Genomic DNA, 25053 nt, shown 5'->3' on the forward strand with positions numbered 1-25053 from the left:
GTGCGGTATGCTGTAATATCGAACCCTAGAGTAGGTTGCTCAATTATGCGAAGGATCCCGTTCAATGGCAGGCCATCTTGACTGCAGCTTGTTAAACAATCGATCGTTTATATTTACCTGCAGCAACATCGATCGGTCAGGTATGACCCAGTATACGACAACTCGACACTAACTGCGTGCTGTTTTGTTCGACGATGCCACGAAGGTACCTATCTAACTTGCTTGCTATTCACGCACGAACTTTGCTTCGAGCAAACCACTTACACAAGCGAAATATTACATCGAGTTGTCGTGCACTTCCTTCTTCTTCTTCTTCTTCTTCTTTCAAGACGGAAGTATCTACTCTTTCAGTAACCAATGCTTGCTTGAACAAGTATGTTCATAATGTTATCACAGAAAATTGAATATTTCAATCAGAAACATTTGGCATTTATATTTGTGCTCATAATTATGAAAGTGGTCTAAGTGAAAATTAAAAAATAAAATAAGTTTATTACTTATTTCATACCAAATTATTTTAAATTAAATGAATTCAATGTAATTTTCACGATATTGTCAAAAATAATCTTCTTTTTCTTCTTTCACGACTGAAGTATCTACTCTTTCAGTAATCAATGCTTACTTGAACAAGTATCACAGAAAATTGAACATTCCAAATCAGGAAAATTTGGCATTTATATTTGTGCTCATAATTATGAAAGTGGTCTAAGTGAAAATTAAAAAATAAAATAAATTTATTAATTATTTCATACCATATTATTTTAAATTAAATGAATTTAATATAATTTTCACGATATTGTCAGAAATGATCTTCTTCTTCTTTTTTCACGACGGAAGTATCTACTCTTTCAGTAATCAATGCTTACTTGAACAAGTATCACAGAAAATTGAACATTCCAAATCAGGAAAATTTGGCATTTATATTTGTGCTCATAATTATGAAAGTGGTCTAAGTGAAAATTAAAAAAGAAAATAAGTTTATTAGTTATTTCATACCATATTATTTTAAATTAAATTAATTCAATGTAATTTTCACGATATTGTCAAAAATAATCTTCTTTTTCTTCTTTCACGACTGAAGTATCTACTATTTCAGTAATCAATGCTTACTTGAACAAGTATCACAGAAAATGGAATATTTCAATCAGAAACATTTGGCATTTATATTTGTGCTCATAATTATGAAAGTGGTCTAAGTGAAAATTAAAAAAGAAAATAAATTTATTAGTTATTTTATACTATATTATTTTAAATTAAATTAATTCAATGTAATTTTCATGATATTGTCAAAAATAATCTTCTTTTTCTTCTTTCACGACTGAAGTATCTACTCTTTCAGTAATCAATGCTTACTTGAACAAGTATCACGGAAAATTGAACATTCCAAATCAGGAAAATTTGGCATTTATATTTGTGCTCATAATTTTGAAAGTGGTCTAAGTGAAAATTAAAAAATAAAATAAATTTATTACTTATTTCATACTATATTATTTTAAATTAAATGAATTCAATATAATTTTTACAATATCATGAAAAATGAACCTTTAGATAATGTTTGTCATTTCAATATTATATAAAATTAGACCATTTTCATAATTATGAGCACGTTTGATTATTATATTACATTGAAAACCTAAGCACATAATCAATAATTGTTTATTATATTTAAATATAATTTTATTTGTTAACAACAATACCCAATGGTAATTGTCGAACCTATATTTTAGCTCTTACTTTTTCGTAACGCAGTTTGATTTTTAATTCACCGTTAGAGTAACATTCACGACGTTGAAGATTTGTCACATATTTGACGTTACTTCGTTCTCCCGTGATATAAACGGATTGGCTGAAGAGGAAAAAGGGATTCCCTCTGTGATAGGTCAACAAAACGTTACGAGTCACGTGGCAGGGTTGTTCTCGGACGGGTGATTGAAAACGATTTAACGAGGATGCATCTGTCTACTACCGATCGGTTCGAACGAGTATTTGTAAAGTGTCTACAACAAACCGGAGAAATTGGTTACGAATAACGAGCAACGTATAAAGGTAATTTCATTTTATTCGACGCAAAACATGTTTCTTCGATAATCGATTGGGTGTTTGTCATTTAAATGAAACATAGTCCCCCACCCCCACACCAACCCCACGCACGATTGTGCTTTATCCTTTTTCGTTTTAAGGGGGTTACTTTGTAAATAACAAAAAAGTACAATGTCAACTCCAATCGTTTATAAATGTTACTTTTGATTCGATGAAGTGCATGTTCCTTTTTTTAATATAAAAATTCAACAGAGTAACTCGATGTTCTCGTTATTTCATTTTCAAATAATTTCATATTACTTTTGATTAATTATTAATCTTCTTTAATAGTAAAGGCAAAGAAACATTAAATTATTTGTTAAATAATTCTACTCTATAAATTATATATATTATAATTAATTAATTAAATATATAATAATATAATAATAATAATAATATAATATAATAATAGTTATATATATATATATAATTATATATATAACTAATTATATATATTAATAATATAATTAATTCTACTCCATAATATTATATGAGCCGCTTATTTTGAAAGTAGCCTAACTCCATATAACCTTAAATTGAGATATTTAAAGGTTTGCGTTTCAATGCAATTCAAAATATACGTAAAGAATAACAATGAGTTATGTTGCTTAAGTGTATCTAAAGGTGTTCAATTTACAGTTCCTATTAAAATAATGGCAATTATTAAGTGAATAATATGTGTTTTCTTACCAAGAATGGAGTTAGGCCACTTTCAAAATTAACAACCAGATTCGTTATAAAATTTGAAGGAACCGCAGTTCATTCAACATAATTTAAGATTCTTCAAATTGAGAAAAAACAATACTTATTTTATTTTACATATCTTTGTAACACTTTAAAAACATAAATTATGCGATTCAAAATATTTTTTACAAACATAAATTACAAAACAATTTTCTACTCATCTACATTTTGTGTATGTGAAAGGGATTTAAAGAAATCATGATGTTCCGGTGGTATATATCGTAATAAGTCAATTATGTCCTTGAATTTTGCGCTTGTAATTTGTCTTATATTTTTATACAGTGGTGTCAATACAATATTTTCGAACTTTCTTGGTCTACCCCGACGTGGTATTAAATTCAGGACTTTCAAATTTTCGTTCTCATTCATTGATGTCTTATAGAAAATCTTATTCATTTTTGACAAAACGCATCCAACATATTTTTAACCAGTTTATTGGTTCTCCGTTAGAATTCTTGACCCTTTTAAAAATTGCGTCTTCTAATAATTTTGTTCATACAAAATCTTCTTGTCTCATTACCTTTCCGACACTTTTTGATAATATTGTAATATTCTCGGGGGACAAACAGTAAATTATTTTTTTTTAATGCCATTTCTACCACACCAAAATCTCTACTCCTAATGGAGTTAGGCCACTTTCAAAATAAACGGTTCAGTGATTCAACTAACTCTGAAAACTTATGTGTCCAGAATTACCGTATTTACTCGGAATATAAAAAATCTTAAATGCTTTATTGACAGATAATTTGAAGCTGTAAATGTTACCGTGGGTAACCGGAAAAAAATGAAAAATGGAGTTAGGCCACTTTCAAAATAAACGGCTCATATATATTATTTTAATTATCTTGTTATTTTGTGTTTTTAAATAATTTCATACTATTTTGAATAATTAATCTTCTTTAATAATAAAACCATATGAGAAAGTAAATAAATTTGTTCGAATAATTCTACTATTTAAATGATCTATATTTCAGTAAACAAATTTTTTAAAACGAAATATTCTCGCACTGATATTTCATAGGAGAGATAAGCCCAATCGATGTTCATAACATTGAGTCGGAATCGTACACGTGAAAACTCTCGAATAATTCATGATCATGGTTGAAAGTATAGAAGTATAGTGATCATGTTTATAAATGTAGACGATGACGCGACGAATAGGATTAATGTTTTAAAGATCTATTTGAAAATCGTGTCAAATCAAAACAAATCTTTTGCAAATAAACGTTTTATATTTATAATAATCGAAAGGAAAGATGATAAAAAAAAAGAAAAAAAAAAGAAACAAAACCAGATCATTCGATTAATCATTTTCTCTCACACCCATTTTTCCTTTTTTAAATAATATTATATAATTATAATATTAATATTAATAATAATTAATAATTAATAATAATAATTTTTTTTTAATAATTTAAAATAATTAATAATTAATAATTAATTTATAATAATTTTATATAATATTCTTTGTGTTTTTTGTGTGTGTGTTATTTTTCGAATATACATAAAATATCCTAGTCGTCAATAGAAAATAGCAGATGCATTCAAATAAAACAGTTCAACCTTGCACCGTAATAAGTTTTTACAATACCATTGTCATAGCTATCTTTCGACGTATAGTCTTTACCTATAATAACTAGTTCAAACAATATAAAAGTGATAGGAAAGGAAGAAAGGTATATACATTTCGAAACACCAAATTGGTTGTTACTATTTATAAACCAACGATGACGAAACGTCGAAAGTTTCATTAAATATCGATACCATGATCGATTGAAAAGCATAAATTATTATTAAATGATATACTTAGTAAGAAAATTTCTATTAAATATAAAATAGAAGAAAATTTTCGATTTAGAATTTCGTTCGGTGATCTCTAAAGATAGATGAAAAATCTGTGAACAAAAAAGAAAAAAAAAAAGAATGTATCTTTACTTACGCGTAAAAGTAACGTAGGATCGATAAGGAAAAAAAATAAAATCCTAAAAATAGATGATACGGTTGGCGGGGATTAGTCGTAAGCTAAATTTTCAAATCAAGATAAGCGTAATTAGAAACGGTATCATTAGATGACATTAACAAACGTGGGCGAAAAATGTCGCGTTTCATTTTTATATTTTCTGAATAAAAAATAATACGCCTTTTATATCGTATTATAATCTTTTCATCTGTATTAATTGCAGAGAAAACAGAAATTATAGAAACAAAAAGAGAGAAAGAGAGAAAGGAAGATAATAAAAAAAAAATAATAATAAAAAAAATATGGAAGAAGAGAAAGAGAAGGAATAAAAGAAGAATAAAGGGTGAATAAGAGAAAACATTGCGAGGCTCCCATATGGACGTGCGTGTTTGAAATTGCGTGCCGGTAGCTAATACGCCCTTCGCACGTTGCTCGGCTCGGTATAAATAAATTAAAGGGCTAAAAGCAAGTAGAGCTAGTAGTAACGAAGCTATGAACGTCGCTATGATCTTCTCTCTCTCTCTCTCTCTCTCTCTCTCTTTCTAACACTCGCTAACTCACTCACTCTCGTACTAACCATGGTAATAACGAGTGACACAGTTATTAAGATAATAAATTTTGTAATGGAAAAAGAAGTAGAGAAGAGAGAGAGAGAGAGAGAGGGAGAAAAAAGAAAGAAAAAATCCAGGAGTGCCCCCATAAAATAATTATCTAGGTATCCTAAATGCATTGCCCTTGAAACCCACTCTGCATTTTAGTACGGATAGATAACTGCTAAGAGGATGTTGTAATAAATGTAAGGGATGTTGTAATTAATGTAAAGGAGGTTTGGAAACCTGCATGGAACAAGGAAAAGGTATTCCTGTGTGTGGAAGAGATTTTATAGATTTTCTGCTTGTTTTTTTCTTTTTTGTAGGCTAAATTCCTACCACAAACATGTTCTTCTCGGTTTTAAAGATTGATCTCGAGTAAACGCGTGATAAATAAATTTCAAGCCCTTAATACGAAATTTCTGGAGGGTTCACTCCACTTAAAGCAACCGCGTTGTACGCGTTCAACCGTGGAACATTTTCGAAGGGTAGTAGTCATTTAAATTACGACGAAGGTTCGTTCCTCCCCGTTAAATTCACCGATGTCTTCTTTAAAGGAATCCGTTTGTATGTTTCTGTAATCACCTGCCAGGTTGCTACTTCATCTTGTTATTTCCAAAAACGACTACTACTACTACTATTACGAAGAAAATTCCGGATAATTTACATTCCTGGATGAGATAAAATAAAGAAAAGAAAAGAAATAAAGTGTACAAAGGTTCCGTGACGAAGTGGACGTGTCAACGGGAAATAAGAAATAAAAGCGAGATGATAAAATGCCGATATATCTTTTTCTTTCTTTCTTTTTTTTTTTTACTTTTTTTACTTTTTCTTTTTCTTCGGACCCTTCGTAATATTCACCCGTATAAAAGGTACGAATATTACATCCGTAAAATCATGAAATTGTCTTATTATTTCGCGCGATACACGTCGCGTTGGTTTCCGGATTAAAATTACAAAAAAGGTAAAAAAGAAATAGAACACGATTCGTGGAGGAATTTCTATGGGGAGGGAAGGGATAGTGTAATAAAAAAATATTTTAAAGCGTACTTTCGTTGTATCGCAAATGTTTTCTTTTTTTTTCTCTTGCTCACTCGCCCCTGAGCGCGAGATTCGTTTCGAAGTAACAACCCTTCCAACCTCGTTCTTCCACCCTCAGTCGTAAAAAGAAAAGAAAATAAAAGAAGAAGAAGAAATATGGGAAAAGAAAAATAAAACGTAGTAGTTATACGCGTTTCGTTTAAGTTCGTCTATCAAATAAGAATTATTTCGCGTTTGATGATGATAACACGCGTGATAATTAATAGCGAAATATGCTGCGTGTGCTCATTTCTAAAATAGGAATCATTTTCAAGTGAAATATATGCGACCGACAGCAAACATCGGACGTTTCGCAGTTTGATATTCGTTTGCCTGCCGCACGCCAGGCATCAAAGTCTCTAAATGCAATTGTTAGATCTTCAAATAACTTTAACAGTATGATTGTTTAATACGTCGTTCAATTCTACGCGTTTGTTACGATCAATATAATAAATAATATTTTATATAACGAATAATATTTTATATAACAATATTTCTAATCTTTACTAATCGTTTGTCTTTTATTTGTCAGTTTTTAGTTTAATTAAATTAACATTTAATTATATTTTTACAAGATAGATAGATGATACGTTCAAAGTCTCTAAATGCAATTGTTAGATCTTCAAATAACTTTAACAGTATGATTGTTTAATACGTCGTTTAATTCTACGCGTTTGTTACGATCAATATAATAAATAATATTTTATATAACAATATTTCTAATCTTTACTAATCGTTTGTCTTTTATTTTTCAGTATTTAGTTTAATTAAATTAACATTAAATTATATTTTTACAAGATAGATAAGTTCGAGAACTTTATTTTGCATTTATAGAAGAATAGAAATTGTTACGTTTTAGAATCTTGAAATTTGAATACAAATTTGTAATTGTATTTCTATCAATCGTTTATAGTTTCAATTCGTAATAATAATATTTCTGATAGATAACACATTTGTAAAATGTTTTGTTAAAATGAAAGGGTGGTATATTTCGTGTTAGCAAAGTAACCTGATGCCTGATAAATCTTCTACGATTGAACTTTCTAGCTACGGACAGTTTGAAACCTCCCGGGTATATCGTGTCAAGTAGCAAACTATTTCCTATTGTGCGGGATCGTATTATCTCTAATTCTCTATACCAGCTAATCAATAATATCAAGTATCAATAATATTATATAGATGAGGATAAAACAATTTATATCTAACCGAGAAATATTTCATAAAATATAATTCTTATTACTTATATCACTTTGACGAACGATATATTTGTGTTATTTTATATTTTTCTAAAGATTATATTGATATATTTAATATTAAAATGAAAAATATTAAAAATATATACACTAAACCTACAAATATAAAACTAAATCTACCTACACTTTTACTATATATTATATATATTTTTGAAGTTATACTTTTTTTGGCGCGTTGGGGAAAATATAATGGGGAGTGATTTTGTTCCGAGCGTCTGGAAAAACGACACCATGAAGTTTGTCAGTATTTACGACGCGCGGCAAAGCGATTTCAAGTATACGGCATGAAGTTGTCTTCTTTTCTTCTTCCCCTTTTTTTCTCAAGCGGGTCACCCATCCAAATACTAATTGTACTCAGCGCTGCTTTACTTAAACAATCGAGCGGGAACCAATGCTATCACAGCGCCATGGCCGTTGACGCATAAATTAATTCGATATATCTCCTTTATATTTATTATGGACTGATATCTATATTTTGATATTTTTGTTTTATTTTGTTTTGTATTCTTTCTTATATATGTAATATATCGGTCGATTGAAAATATGTTTCCTTTCTTTTTTTTTAAAGTTATTTTTGAGGTTATTGAGGTTATGTTCGTTTTGGTACGGCAAAGAAGTATAACTTCTTACGTGCGTACATAAGTACACACACCAGTTTTTTTTTAATTATATTTATTAAATATTTATTAATATTATATTATATATAATTATTATATATTATTATATATAATTATTATATAATATTGAATACAAAATTGTAATTGTATTTCTATCTATCGTTTATAGTTTCAATTCGTAATAATAATATTTCTGATAGATAACACATTTGTAAAATGTTTTGTTAAAAAATGAAATTATTATATATTATTATATTAATATATTGAATTATTATATATTATTATATAATTTATATAATATTATTATAGATTATCATCCTAATAAGTTTAAGCAAGAAATGTGATACGAAGTTAGATACAACGTAATACAAATGTTAACAATATAGATTTTAGCAAATCAAGCTTGTTATATAAGTTTACAATGGAATAAACGATCGAGAAAGGTGTGAAATAATGATTTCAAAGATTTATCGATAAACGAGAAAGTATATATATATATTTCAATAGTTCTGTTTCCACCTTCTTATTCATCTTTTCTCTACTTTTGCGATACATTTTATCTCGTATTCCTTTCAGTTGAACAGTTTCAACGGACGATAAACATATCGACATTTTCGTGTGAAAAGCTCAAATGCACTTTCAATCAAAATAACAGTTCGAACGTTGGAAATGTGTTGTTTTCTTTTTCTTTTTCTTTTTCCGTCGGGTCAAAAAAATAAAGAAACAAAGTATACAATAGAAAAAGAAAAAAAAAGAAACTCTATATAAGAGCCTATGACATTGTTCAAAATAAAAATAGGAAAAAATAGCTAGAGCTAGACCAAAAAAGGGAAGATTCGCAAATGAATCTAAAATTAGAAATCTCTTCTCATCTAGGTTTTGTAACGACTAACTACACTCGAGCCTTGTCACACGTTGAGTATTCTTCTAGCTCGAACAATATGCAACGTATAAAAGTGTCATTACTGCACGGCACTGCAATTGCACACATAGATTGTTTTATTTTCCTCTTTCTTTTTTCTCCCAGATTATTCCTCCCTTCTTTTCTTTTCTTTTCGTTTTTTTTTTTAGGACAAAAAGAGACAACACTTGACTCTCTTTCGTAATAAAAACTTCTTCGAAAAAGGGCTAATGGTGTTTCCTCGCGATAACAAATCAAAGAAAAGGATTTATTTCTTATCAAAATTTCGAACAAGTATCTTGTATAAAACAAGTGTTCCCTTTTCTAACGTTTCTTCTTGGTATCCATGGTGGATAGAAAAGTGGCTTACGTTGTGAATCGTAAAATTCAAACTGACAGATCCACTTTTTCTTTTCTTTTCTTTTCTTTTCTTTTATCAACTCGACTATTTTACTCATAGGGAAAAATAGTTGAACGATACGCGAAGTTAGTAAAGGTAAAATATTCTAAAAAAAAAAACAAAAAGGAATAAGAGATAGAAACTGTACGGAAGAGATTGAAGATACGATCTCATTCGTAATATATTAGCTGGATTTTAAACGTCAGGAATTACGTCATTCATACGTCACGAATATTTGCGATAAAAGGAAAGTTTTCTACCTCCCCTGCCCCCATGTTGTTTGAGGTGCCTAGTAAACGTATCGAAAGAGTTTTCAGGTAGGATCGTTCAAAGATAACTCATCGAATTCCTCTTTTCCCTTTCAAATACAAACGAGAAAAAAAAGAAAAACCGATAACTCTCGACTTGTTTATATCCATCATGAAAGAGAATTTATTTTCTTATTATTATTATTATTATTATTATTATTTCGTATACGTCAAAAAAGATCATTGACTCTGTTAAAGAGGAAATGTATATCACGTGACGTAGATTTATTCGAAATATTATTTTTAAACTATTAGATAATAATATAAATAATAATATAAATAATATAAATAATAATATAAATAATAAATAATAATATAAATATATAATATAAATAATAATAATATAAATAATAATATAAATAATAATATAAAAATTATAAATAATAATATAAATAATAATATAAATATTATAAATAATAATATAAATATTAGATAAAATATAGATAAAATATTAGAAAATAGTAGATTTATTCGAAATATTATTTTTAAAATAGATTAGATAAGAATATAAATAATAATAATATAAATAATAATATAAATATATAATAAATAATATAGATAAAATATTAGAAAATAGTAGATTTATTCGAAATATTATTTTTAAAATATTAGATAATAATATAAATAATAATAATATAAATATTATAAATAATAATATAAATATTAGATAAAATATAGATAAAATATTAGAAAATAGTAGATTTATTCGAAATATTATTTATTCTTTCCTCCGAGTAAAAAGAAACGAATAAATAATAGAAAAAAAGGGATTCCGAAGAAATTTTCGTTTCTTTCTATAATAGTAATAGTAACAGTAATAGTAAAACTAAGAATGACATCGATACACGAAAAACCTACACGAAAATGATTCGTTAATGGAAAATACAACACACTATCGTGTGTTCTAGGATAGGATTCTCTTGTTATTGAATTTTCCTCACCCCCATAGACCCCTCCCAAACCAAAAAAAATGTCATATATATTTGCCAGAGAGATGGAAAGAAGAAATAATCAATAAAAAAAGATAAAAAAAAAAAGAGAAGATATATCGTTTGGAAGAATTGTAGAAATGTGTACTGGTTGTGGTTGGAACGTCGAGCTTAGTTTTGAGATTCCTTCGAGTGCAGTAGTCGAAACATTTTTCGGTTCGGACACCACCACCACCCCCACCACCCCCCCTCACTCTCTATCTTTTTAGCGTGAATGCTGTATGATCGACCAAAACTTTATTTCCCACGGGTACAATGATTCGATTCGATACGAGAGAAGTAAGAGACGAAAAAGGGATGTGAAAAAGAGAAAAAGGAAAAAGAAAAAGGAAAAAGAAAAAGAAAAAGTCGCGGTACCACTTTCTTATCTTCGACTACTGTACGCTTTCCACTCTTTTTATCTTTTTTTATCTGTTACACACATCTATGTACACTTCTCAAATACTACCACCACCACCATCACCACCACCATCACCACCATTATTATTATTACCGTCTCTTTTTCTTTCTATCTAGCCCAAAGCATCGTCTCGGAAAAATCCTATAACCCTCCCGAGATCGGTTTCCAAGAGAGAAAGGTAAGTGCACCACCACCACCACCACCACCACCACCCCCCTCCACCCTATTGAAAGAGTACGAAGCGGAAAAGTTTTTGATTACCGCCTCTTCTTCTACGCGTCCCTTTACAAAGACCCTTTTGTAGGATTAGATCGCGAATGAAGAAGGAAAATAAGGATAAAAAAAAATAAAACTGCTGCTGCTGCTTCTTCTTCTTCTTATTCTATCGTAAACTATTCTTCCTGGTTTAGTAGATCATCGGAAAAATACGATAGTTCGATTCGGTCAAGTAGTATACCTCGTTCATTCGCGAATTCGAATCTTTTTTTCTAGATATATTATTTTATACTTATTTTATATAAAATATTATATAACATATATATATTTTGTATATATATATATATATACACACTTATAATTTAATAATTGAATTAATAATTATCATATAATATCTATTTAATTGATAATTAATTTAATAATTTAATTTTATATAATAATTTAATATTTTATATAAAATATTATATATTATATATACACACTTATAATTTAATAATTGAATTAATAATTATAATATAATATAATATTTAATTAATAATTTAATTTAATAATTTAATTTTATAATTTAATATTTTATATAAAATATTATCTAATATATATACACTTATAATTAATAATTTAATTAATAATTATAATATAATATTATTTAATTGATAGTTTAATTTAATAATTTAATTTTATAATTTTATATTTTATATAAAATATTATCTAATATATATAGACACTTATAATTTAATAATTGAATTAATAATTATAATATAATATAATATTTAATTAATAATTTAATTTAATAATTTAATTTTATAATTTAATATTTTATATAAAATATTATATAATATATATATACACTTATAATTTAATAATTTAATTAATAATTATAATATAATATAATATTTAATTAATAATTTAATTTTATAATTTAATATTTTATATAAAATATTATATAATATATATACTTTTTTATCGTTGTAAAATCTTGTTATACTTACAATTTATGTTAACGTGTCACGTTATAATTCTTGTCGCGATAATTTTGCAATCGTATATTATATATATTATATTTAAAATCAAGAAAATGATTATATAATATTTAGATTAAATCTACTCTAGATATATGGTGACATTTGTAAAAGGTCAATATAAATTGAACTTTTTAATACACTACGACACACCACATTCTTTTTTTACGATTTCATACGCGTAAAGGTCACTTTTCGTATAAAAATTAAATATATTTTCTCATCCTTCGATTAGATCACATTCTACGTGATAACACACGCTCTGCTTTATCTTTTATAATTTCGTTTAAGAGGGTCCTTCGAACCTTTAATGATTCAATTCAAACCGTGTTTTATTATTTACGCACGCACTTTATTTTCTTATTCCTTGCAATATCGTATGATCTTCAAAGTGATTATTTAATTTACTTCTTTTTAAATGAAATTTCTTAATTAATAAATGAACAAACTTAGAAACCTTCGTTTAACCCTTCGAATAGGAAGCACACCTAACGATTGCAATTACAATGAACAGAATATGATTTTTCTACTAATGTGAATTAATTTTGATATAACAAAAGTAACCAAAAAAAAATATATATTTGTCCTTAGTCCATAGGAATTTTTACATTGGACGCATATATGCGTTCATAGCACTTATCGAACAGGTTTGAAATCCTTCAGTTTGTTAATTCGTTCTTATAAGTTCGTCCCCATACGACAAATGACATCATACTTATTCATTTGATATAAATCTGACCATAGATTAGGAAAACTTTATTAAATTCAAAAGTTTGATAATAATAATAATAATAATATCATACCTTTATATACGTTTAATATCTTTTCTCTTATCGGTTAATACTTCCATCAAAATTTAACGGGAGACTTTCTTGATCAGTCGTCGTCATTCTTAATAAATCTCACGTCGAAAATTTCCCCTAACGTTTCTCCGTTTCCCCCCTCCCCGACCCCCATCCAAACCCCTAGTTTCTTGATTTTTTGTTACTTTTTCTATCTTTTACCTTTTTGTTAAGATTCCACAGAAGTTTCCTTCTTAATTAGCTCGAGAAGCGAAGTAACAATTAAGTTGTACCTCGTTACAGGGCTTCTCTCTCTCTTGGTTCGCCCTTCGAGCCTATTCAAACTGGCGGATATATAAGGGCCGGAAGGGCAATCCTACAATTAGCTTGATCGATAGCACCTCGTCTCGAACGAACGGCGATTAGGAGAACTGGGAGAAGAAAAAGGGGTGTGGGGGAATGGGTGAGAAAAAGGGATGGTAGGGTGAAGGGTTCTCGATAAATTCACAAAGTTTTCAATCTCTGAGACCTTTGGTTGTCCGGTAGTCATCTTTCCCTTACTTTGGTAATAAATAATTCCAACAATATCCCGACAAAAAGATAATTATGATGGAATCAAATAAATAAATATAAAAACAAGAAAGAAGAAGAAAAAGAAGAAGGAGGAAAGGAAGAAGAAGAAGTTGAAAACTAATTCTGACGATGCGAAGCAGATTGTTCGAAATAAATGTGATTATCGGTAGACCACGATAATTCTCGCTAAAGCTCGTTATCAACCTACTAACTAGCAAATGCTAAACTTGTTTCATAGTATGGTCAGTAGCCCGATTGGATTTTATCAAAACCTTAATCGGTTCGATCACTTCCCCTCCCCCTATCGTAATATTATTATACCTGACTAATTTGCATATGCATATATCCGATTCTAGATTCGCATTCATCCCATTTTGTATTCGTATAATTGTGAAACGCGCAAAATATCATTCTATTTCTATACTTTTCTATTCTCATACTCTTTTTTTATTCGTTGGAATAGACCTATTGTTAATTATAATTCGTTTCATATATATGAGCCGTTTATTTTGAAAGTGGCCTAACTCCATTTTTCATTTTTTTCCGGTTACCCACGGTAACATGTACAGCTTCAAATTATCTATCAATAAAGCATTTAAGATTTTTTATATTCCGAGTAAATACGGTCATTCTGGACACATAAGTTTTCAGAGTTAGTTGAATCACTAAACCGTTTATTTTGAAAGTGGCCTAACTCCATTAGGAGTAGAGATTTTGGTGTGGTAGAAATGGCATTAAAAAAATAATTTACTGTTTGTTCCCCGAGAGTATTACAATATTATCAAAAAGTGTCGGAAAGGTAATAATTTTATTGTACATGAAATGAGACAAGAAGATTTTGTATCAACAAAATTATTAGAAGACGCAATTTTTAAAAGGGTCAAGAATTCTAACGAAGAACCAATAAACTGATTAAAAATATGTTGGATGCGTTTTGTCAAAAATGAATAAGATTTTCTATAAGACATCGATGAATGAGAACTAAAATTTGAAAGTCCTGAATTTATTACCACGTCGGGGTAGATCAAGAAACTTCGAAAATATTGTATTGACCCCACTGTATAAAAATATAAGACAAATTACAACCGCAAAATTCAACGACATAATTGACTTATTACGATATATACCACCGGAACATCATGATTTCTTTAAATCCCTTTCACATACACAAAATGTAGATGAGTAGAAAATTGTTTTGTAATTTATGTTTGTAAAAAATATTTTGAATCGCATAATTGATGTTTTAAAGTGTTATAAAGATATGTAAAATAAAATAAGTATTGTTTTTTCGCAATTTGAAGCATCTTAAATTATGTTGAATGGACTTCGGTTCCTTCAAATTTTATAACGAATTTGGTTGTTAATTTTGAAAGTGGCCTAACTCCATTCTTGGTAAGAAAACACATATTATTCACTTAATAATTGCCATTATTTTAATAGGAACTGTAAATTGAACACCTTTAGATACACTTAAGCAACATAACTCATTGTTATTCTTTACGTATATTTTTAATTGCATTGAAACGCAAACCTTTAAATATCTCAATTTAAGGTTATATGGAGTTAGGCCACTTTCAAAATAAACGGCTCATATATATAAATAAAAGAATTAATTCACACTGTCATATTATACAAAATTCAAGATCCATAATCTAATTTAAATTGTATTAATATATATATGTGTGCGTTTGTGTGTGTATATTATAAACTGTATTCAATTTATTAAAGTATGAATAATGAATAATAAGTGCAATTCTGAGAATATAATATAATAGATAATATTTCGATCATTCTGAAACTCACCCGTGCATACATTCTTTTCTTTCTTGTCGTAAAGCAACGTACACACCTACACATATAATATAATAATCTTAATCGATATCTCTCGCACAGAAATATAATATAAATTTGATAACCGCTGCTGTGGTTAGCAATCGTTAACCCACAGAACGAGAGTTTCCTTTTATTTTTTCCTTCGGATATAACCTTTGTTCAACTCACCCATACACACACACATACACACAAACCAAACTCACATCCTACATATTTCTATATTCTCCTACACATTTAACATCATCCTACATATTTCTGTATCCTGTAAATTCCCTTTTAATTAACACTAGACTTATCACGAATGATCAAATAACTGCGTCCTGTAATTTGTAAAATGTGTGATAGAAACGTTCAATAAAATGTACATTATTTATTTATAAATAAAAGAAAATATATTGTTCATAATGCAATTAGCTAAAAAATTGTATTTCAAATTAAAAGAGACATATTATCTTATATATAATATATCTAATAATAATAATATAATATATCTAAAATTTTATTTCAAATTAAAAGACATATTATCTTATATATAATATATCTAATAATAATATAAAAATCTATATAATATAATAATATATAAATAAATATAATAAAATATAAATAATAATATAAAATATCTAATAATAATATAATATATCTAAAATTTTATTTCAAATTAAAAGACATATTATCTTATATATAATATATCTAATAATAATAATAATATATCTAAAATCTGATTTCATATTAATAAACATATCATAATAAGATAATTATATTATAGTTTTATAAAATGAAATAAAATTCAAAACATATTACCAAGCGTTCAATGTACTCTAATTAAATGCTTCCCAACACTCGAAGGAAACGATTATTGGTGGAGGGTTAGGGAAGAAAAGGGGACAATAATCTTACGATCTATTTCTAGAGCATCGCTATGATACGACAGTCACCAATCCTAAACGGACTGACAAGCGGACCATGTTTCATTAACAGAACGAGAATAGAGAATCAGATGCAGGCTTGGTTTCCTAGTGGTTACTCTAGTAATTGTGGGAACAAGGTATTTCGATTAGAGTCAATCCTTTAGTACTAATATAAGTACTTTTTGTTTCTCTCCTATATCTGTCGAAATTCAATCGAATCATTTACCGTTAAATACGACAATTTCAATGAGTATAGGAACCTATCTGCTTTAAATAAATTTCATTATATTTGTTGAATAAGTTAAAGGAAAAAAAAATTGTTCAATCAATTTGGATTCTTGAAATTAACTTCTACTAATTACGAGTAAGTCATTTCACTTTTATACTACGTGGAAAAGTAATTAATTAAGTCGCTTGCATAATATTACGAAAATTGTAATAACTTTATAAAGATTTGTATTACGATTTGTATTTAATAAACTGAAAAAAAAACTAAAAAATAATGTTTGTTGTTTGTTGTTGTTGTTCGTTAGGTTTTTAGATTTTTTTATTTTTTATTTTTATGTTAAATTCAATATAATATTTATTTAACTATAGGAAAATGATCCCGAATATATACTCTCGATATCGTAACGAGTCAGTTATTATCGTGAAATAAATATTTTCCGGAGATGCCAATCTCGTAAAAGCGTTATTATAACGTTCCGATGTATGAGAGTGACAGATTGAGGAAGGAAGGAAGGAAGGAAGGAAAGAGTGGAACAATGAGTTTGCGAAGAATATAAACCGGTAATTACTGTAAAACAAACTAATCAAAAATTTCATGAAAAAGTATTTATTCAAGGATTTTTTCGAATATTCCAATAGCAACTTTTTCCCATTACCATTCAATTTTTCTCAGAATGAAATTGAATTTAATGATCGGTTGGACAACGAATTGATTTAATCTGACTAAGAAAATGTATTCTTCTCTTTTCACAAAAAAAGAAAAAATACCAATTATCCGTAGAACAAATATCGAAATAATTACCCATAAACACATTTACATTAAATTACACATTACACATTACACACATTACATTAACACATTTTACAATAAAGCACAGATTTAAAACACGAATATCACAAAGTGTTAAATTGCGATGCATGAGTTTTCTATATTTGAAAAGTTAGAAAAATATGCAGGACGTTGTTACAACCTTGTTACATTATTACAAAACTTTATTTACTTCGCGGATTTACGTTAGGGATCGTTGCTTTTGGAAAATATTTGACGTAGCGGGTAGAGTAGCAGATACTTTTTCGTGCTATGGGTATAACCACAAAAGAGAATGAAATATTCGGTTGAACTTTTCGCTAATTTATCTGCGTGACGTGCGTGTTGTTCGTGCACCTGCGAAACCATCAGAAAGAAAGAAAGAAAAAGAACGAAGGAAAAAAAAGAGGAAGGAAGAAACAAAGAGAGAGAGAGAGAGAGAGTGAGAAAATAAGATAACACGGGGTACGCCCTAATGTTATTTATTTTTTCATCAGCAATATATGAGCACATTATTGTCCTATGCGTGACGCCCTACGTCGGGAATGATCACGATAGCCTTGGTTATGCCTTTCTTATCGATCACTCATCAAAAATATCTTTCCTGTCTAACGTTAAAGCCAAATTGTATTTATTTAATCTGATAATTATTACCCTTCCCTCCTATCTTCTTTTCCGTTTCCGTTAAATTCACGCGAATTCGAAAGACAATACAATTGAAATCATTTCATTAGAGAATTGGCATACGATTTGTGGACTACGACGAATGAAATTCATTCATTTTATTATCGAGCTTATGTATCGGGAAACAAGAAAGAATAAAACAAATCGAAATAAATTCGAAACAATTCCGTGTAATAAAGTAACTAATTAATCGTGTTGTTAATTCTGAATAAAAAAGAAAATAAAAAGATAGAAAAAAGAAGAGAAGAAACGTCAAAGGACGTGGCTATTACGTGATCGTTGTACCTCACATGGTGACATGAAATTATCTGAAAGGCTTTTGCCCAACCAACGACGACTACAACCCACCCCCAGCCCCTCCCCGATCCCTGTCCTCGTCCCCGTTCCCATCCCCATTTGACTTCTACTTTATTTCTGTAGAATAAATCGATCCTGTCTTTCGTTGCTACTAAAAATCTTTTAATATTATACGACACGTAACGTATTACCGTGGTCTCATCGTATTAATATTTATATCGCAATTGTTACCATTCTGTCGACTTTGTAAATAGTTTATAAAGCGTATCCGTTAGAACCTACGGGATCGTTGCTCTTTGTATTGGTTATTTCTTAAACATTAACGAAAGCTAGTACAATGCCTATTCAAGTATTATAGAAGTTACTAGTTATATATATATTTCACCATTATACTCGAGATTAGTGTATTTAACTTGGTCTTTAATTAATATTCCATTTATTTTATCCTACGTGGAAAATGTACTAATTTAAAATAACCTAAAGTCTTTTACATTTTCTTACTAATCCACGATAATTCGATTTTAATTCTAATGAACACACACCAAAATCTTACTTTTTATAATTATATTCCAAGTATATAAAGAGATCGATAGAGAAATTGGATTTCATTTTATCGATTCATCTCTGTAAAGATGATTATTCTATGATACGAATAAAACGTGGTTCAATATCTTTATCGTTGTTCAAATATTATCTATGCTAAATAACAATTTTACATATGTGTCCATAATTATGTAAGTGGTTTAAATGAAAATGAAAAAACAAATTAGTTTATTAGTTATTTCACAGCACATTATTTTACATTAAATGAATTCAATGTAATTTTTACGATATTGTCAAAAATTAATCGTTAAATAATGTTTGTTATTTCAATATTACGATATAATTCATTTAACGTTCAAATGTAATCCTTTAAATATCACGAAACAAGAAATATATTATGACTTAGACTACTTTCATAATTATAAGCACATATTACAACAAATGTGAACATAAATCTTATGTATTTGTTTAAATTATATTTCAAGTAATTTGATCAACGAAATTAGTTTTTCTTCTCATTATTTGATTTATCGCCAAAAAATGTTTCCGTATAAATATACAAGCCTGTAACAATAACATATTTTTCCTGAGAATTATTTTCAATTAAATTAATTCAAAGTAACTTTCACGATATTGTCAAAAATTAATCGTTAAATAATGTTTTTTATTTCAATATTATATAGAATTCATTTAACGTTCAAATATAATCCTTTAAATATAACGAAACAAGAAATATATTATGACTTAGACTACTTTCATAATTATAAGCACATATTACAAGAAATGTGAACATAAATCTTATGTATTTGTTTAAATTATATTTCAAGTAATTTGATCAACGCAATTTGTTTGTCTCGTTATTTGATTTATCGCCAAAAAATGTTTCCGTTTAAATATACAAGCCTGTACAATAACATATTTTTCCTGAGAATAATTTTAAAATAAATTAATTCAATGTAATTTTCACGATAATGTCAAACATTAATCGTTAAATAATGTTTGTTATTTCAATATTAAATAGAATTCATTTAACGTTTAAATGTAATCCTTTAAATATCACGAAACAAGAAATATATTATGACTTAGACCACTTTTATAATTATAAGTACATATTACAACAAATGTGAACATAAATCTTATGTATTTGTTTAAATTATATTTCAAGTAATTTGATCTACGCAATTTGTTTGTCTCGTTATTTGAATTATCGCCAAAAAATGTTTCCGTTTAAATATACAAGCCTTTAACAATAACATATTTTTCTGAGAATTATTTTAGATTAAATTAATTCAAAGTTACTTTCACGATATTGTCAAAAATTAATCGTTAAATAATGTTTTTTATTTCAATATTATATAGAATTCATTTAACGTTTAAATATAATCCTTTAAATATCACGAAACAAGAAATATATTATTACTTAGACTACTTTCATAATTATAAGCACATATTACAACAAGTGTGAACATAAATCTTATGTATTTGTTTAAATTATATTTCAAGTAATTTGATTTACACAATTTGTTTTTCTAGTTATTTGATTTATCGCCAAAAATGTTTCCTTTTAAATATACAAGTCTGTACAATAACATATTTTTTCTGAGAATTATTTTAAATTAAATTAATTCAAAGTAACTTTCACGATATTGTCAAAAATTAATCGTTAAATAATGTTTGTTATTTCAATATTATATAGAATTCATTTAACGTTCAAATATAATCCTTTAAATATCACGAAACAAGAAATATATTATGACTTAGACTACTTTCATAATTATAAGCACATATTACAACAAATGTGAACATAAATCTTATGTATTTGTTTAAATTATATTTCAAGTAATTTGATCTACGCAATTTGTTTGTCTCGTTATTTGATTTATCGCCAAAAAATGTTTCCGTTTAAATATACAAGCCTGTAACAATAACATATTTTTCCTGAGAATTATTTTAAATTAAATTAATTCAAAGTAACTTTTACGATATTGTCAAAAATTAATCGTTAAATAATGCTTGTTATTTCAATATTATATAGAATTCATTTAACGTTCAAATATAATCCTTTAAATTCACGAAACAAGAAATATATTATGACTTAGACCACTTTTATAATTATAAGCACATATTACAACAAGTGTGAACACAAATCTTACGTATTTGTTTAAATTATATTTCAAGTAATTTGATCAACGCAATTTGTTTATCTCGTTATTTGATTTATCGCCAAAAAATGTTTCCGTTTAAATATCCAAGCCTGTAACAATAACATATTTTTCCTGATAAACGAAATAATACGTTTTATTCAAATTAATACGTTTGAAAAGATATAAAGTATCTTAGAAAATATAATAAAAACATAGGTAAAGCCGAATTATTATCCTTCGAGTCGTTCTTTTATCATCCGTATAATTGGAATTATTCTGCGGGCATCGTTTACTTTGTGTTTGTTCGAGTGGAGAAAAGTTATACCTGTTCGTTGTATACTTAAACGATGTATTTTTTTTTTCTTTTTTTTATAGAGAAACTCCCACGGCCTAGTCGGATTTTCCAAATCGAAATCAGGTCGTTATATCTAATATTTGCCAACCACTTGTCTTTCCGTTGTTAGTGGAGCTTGTTATTCGTCGAACTTATATTTCTTTTTTTCTTTTTTTTTTTCAAATAAAAATATTAACTACGAACCGTATACGAATTCATTCGACACCGAAGAATCTCGTATAAATAATTTCAAACGTTGACGATTATTTAATGCAAAAAATAAGATATAAATAATATTGATTTGTGACTCGTGTCAAAAAGATGAATTTAAATGAATCATCCAATTGTTGGTCATCGAACAAGCAAACGGACAAACAAACAAACAAACAAGCGCGTAAAACCAACCAATAGGACAATGAAATCGGAATAGGTAATTTCATTTATATCCTATAAATCTGAATTCATATACCCAATAACTGGATGAAAATTATCAAGGAATTCGTATCTATTAATAATAGATAACAATCATTTGAATTGCCGATTATATTCGATCTTTTTTGTTAGATTATTTTTGTTAGGAGAGAACAATCCTATTCGAATTAAAGTTTTAGTTAGCTAATTGGATAAAAACGGAGAGAGAGAGAGAGAGAGAGAAAGATAAAGATAGGTTCGACGAAGTCGATTCTATTTGGAACTAATGAAAAGAATTTAGTTTTCTGATAATCGAAGGAAAACGTTGCTCGAAATGAGAAGTTTTTGATATTTCAAATTTGTTGAAAAAAGAAGATTAAAAGTATCCGAACTAACAAAACGTATAATTTAACTTGTTGACTTCGTCAATCCGTAAAAAAACTTCCTGGAATGTACAATGCGAATAATTAATAGTCAACTCGAGAGAACTATAATCCGTATATCCGTTTCTATTATTTTGTATCATCATTCATAGGATTTAAGATCCAAGTTGTTGCCTGTATTCCATTTCAAATGATAGTCTAATAGGAAGATAAACAATTAATTATCGTTGAAAATGGATATTTGAAAGAAAAAAAAAAGAAAAAAGGCAAGAATAAAAAATACCTTGGTATTCTGTCGTAACTGTCCCAACTGGTCAGACAATTGTAGCTGCTGTATCTGCTAGACGTAGTCATCGTTAACATTTTCTTATTTTTTTTTTCCTTTTTTTTTCTTTTTTTATTGTTTTGAAGATGTCACGCCGAACTCGATCCCACGATTATGATGTAACCGAAATGATATAAAGAGAAGGAAAGAGAGAGAAAGAGAGAGAGAGAGAGAGAGTAGATAACAACAACGGTGAACGCTGTTTAAATTACTTTACACTGTTTATATTTCTTTTTTTCTTTTTTCTTTTAACTGCACTACATTAACTGGAGATTATCTTAAGATAATATTTGGTCCGTTTTTGAACTCACGATGCAAGTACCGGCCGAACATTGACTATATTCGATGTCACTGAGCTTCGATGAAGCAACGAAGTGAACGAGCACGATTACGCGGAACACGTTTAACCCGTAATGCATAAAGATAAACAATGTACATACACATATATAAGAAATATGTGTACACTGTATATATACACACATATATATATGATATGATATATATATATATGTATATATATACATACATATATATATATCTGTTTATCTGAAAGTACACATTTATGTACACGCATATAAGTTATTCGATCTTTTCCCAAAGTTTCACATAACACTCATAAAAAATACACTAAGCCACTAATACTTGGACCACCAGTAGGCTACTTTTACTTTTTCTTGGACCACTGACACTTTCTTCCCCCACTTTTTCCACACTTTTCCTCCTCCTCCACCTCCTCCTTCTCCTTCTCTTCCCACCCCACCACCTTCAACCACTATCGTCTCCTCGATTAACGATTAAATTACTGATTAAATTCTATCGTAAATTTAATTAACATTTTCTCATTTCTATTTCAGGTTTGTCACGCATATCAAACGGACTCTCGCATACGCACAACAAGGCTTATTTTATTTTTTTTTTCTCTTTCTTTCATATACACGTCTCTCTCTCTCTCTCTCTCTCTTTCTCTCTCTTTTTCTCTTACGTGTACGTAATATTAAAAATATTCTACGTTTTTGGACCCGCCAACCAGCGTGCTCTGGATAATATCCTAAATTGGAGGAAGGAGCTATTATAATTTTTATTTGATATTTCTTCCTCCTCCTGTCATTTCATCGAATTGCTCCTCCACTTTTGTGTGTGTGGTGTGTGTATGTGTGTGTGTGTTTTTTTTCTTTCTTTCTTTCTTTCTTTCTAAATTATTAATTTATCTTTTCTTAAGTTTTCGCGTAGCACAAACACACCTTCCTCCGTAAGATATTATTTTTACTTTCTTAATCGAATACACATAACACGTAATGATTTGTCGTTATGAAAAATCATAACACACTTTTTTCTCTCTCTTTTTTATCTCTATCTCTATCTCTTTCTCTCTCATTTTTTCTTTCATCCTCGTAAACTTTTCTCATCCTTTTATTTTTTCGTTTCTCAATTCACATTTTTGTTCTCTTTGATCATGGGGGAAAACATGAATGAAAAAAGGAATTCGCGATACGAGAAACATTAGCGCAGTAAAATTGATATCATCATTTTCTCTCCTCGAATTTTCTTCCCTTTTTTTAATGACTTTTTTCTTGATTGAGATGTTTGCTATCACTTGATGTAATCATTAGCTCACGATCACTATCAATGAAAACTTCCGTACGATAATCAATAAACAGGAATACAATTTTCTTTTCGTTTATTATTTTCCATTTTTACGTATCTCTCTTTTCATTTTCGTATTTCCAAAATTGAATTTTGTCGAAAAGAACGAATCTTCGATTATTCTCTTTTCACGAGACGACGACGACGACGACGACGATGACAATTCCTCCGTAATTTTTAACTCGCGCGCCCTTTTTATCGGAAAATAAAAATAAAAAGAAACAAGAAAAAAAAAAGAAAAAGCACACGAGCTAACGGAAACACGTTGTTTATATTTTTTACTCAAATAAAATGTCAATGATAAAAGAAACAGATTAAATCACATATTAGGTTTGACCATTTGAAATTGGGAAAAAAAAAGAAAAAAAGATCTCGGACGAATAATAAAAAGTAGAACGATTCGACGAAAAGTCCTCTTGTTTGTTCCTTGTTTTTTTGTTGTTGTTGTTGTTGTTGTTATTTCTTCTTCTCAATGATTTCTCTTGACAAAGTGATAAGAGACTACGTAGATGACGTTTGATTAATAATAATATCCTTTGGTTGTTAAATTATTCGTCACGGATTTTGATGAGAGTCAGGATATTTGGAATTTAGGCAACG

General features: G+C 28.2%; 1 protein-coding gene across 13 annotated transcripts in view; it reads right to left on the reverse strand.

Moving 5' to 3' along the window:
• The window catches only part of LOC122518261 (potassium channel subfamily T member 2), a 124687-nt gene that overhangs the window by 42380 nt on the left and 57254 nt on the right, over positions 1–25053 (reverse strand). The window contains exon 1 of one of the 13 annotated variants that reach the window (XM_043637081.1): positions 22768–23300. The exons of the other annotated variants lie outside the window; for them this stretch is intronic. Coding sequence (XP_043493016.1) covers positions 22768–22847 — 80 coding nt within the window. The 5' untranslated portion in view covers positions 22848–23300. Of the gene's footprint in view, positions 1–22767; positions 23301–25053 lie in introns of those variants that run through there. 13 annotated transcript variants of the gene reach the window in all.

This window comes from Polistes fuscatus, unplaced genomic scaffold (assembly GCF_010416935.1).
Source record: "Polistes fuscatus isolate 324 unplaced genomic scaffold, CU_Pfus_HIC Scaffold24, whole genome shotgun sequence".
Classification (NCBI taxonomy): domain Eukaryota; kingdom Metazoa; phylum Arthropoda; class Insecta; order Hymenoptera; family Vespidae; genus Polistes; species Polistes fuscatus.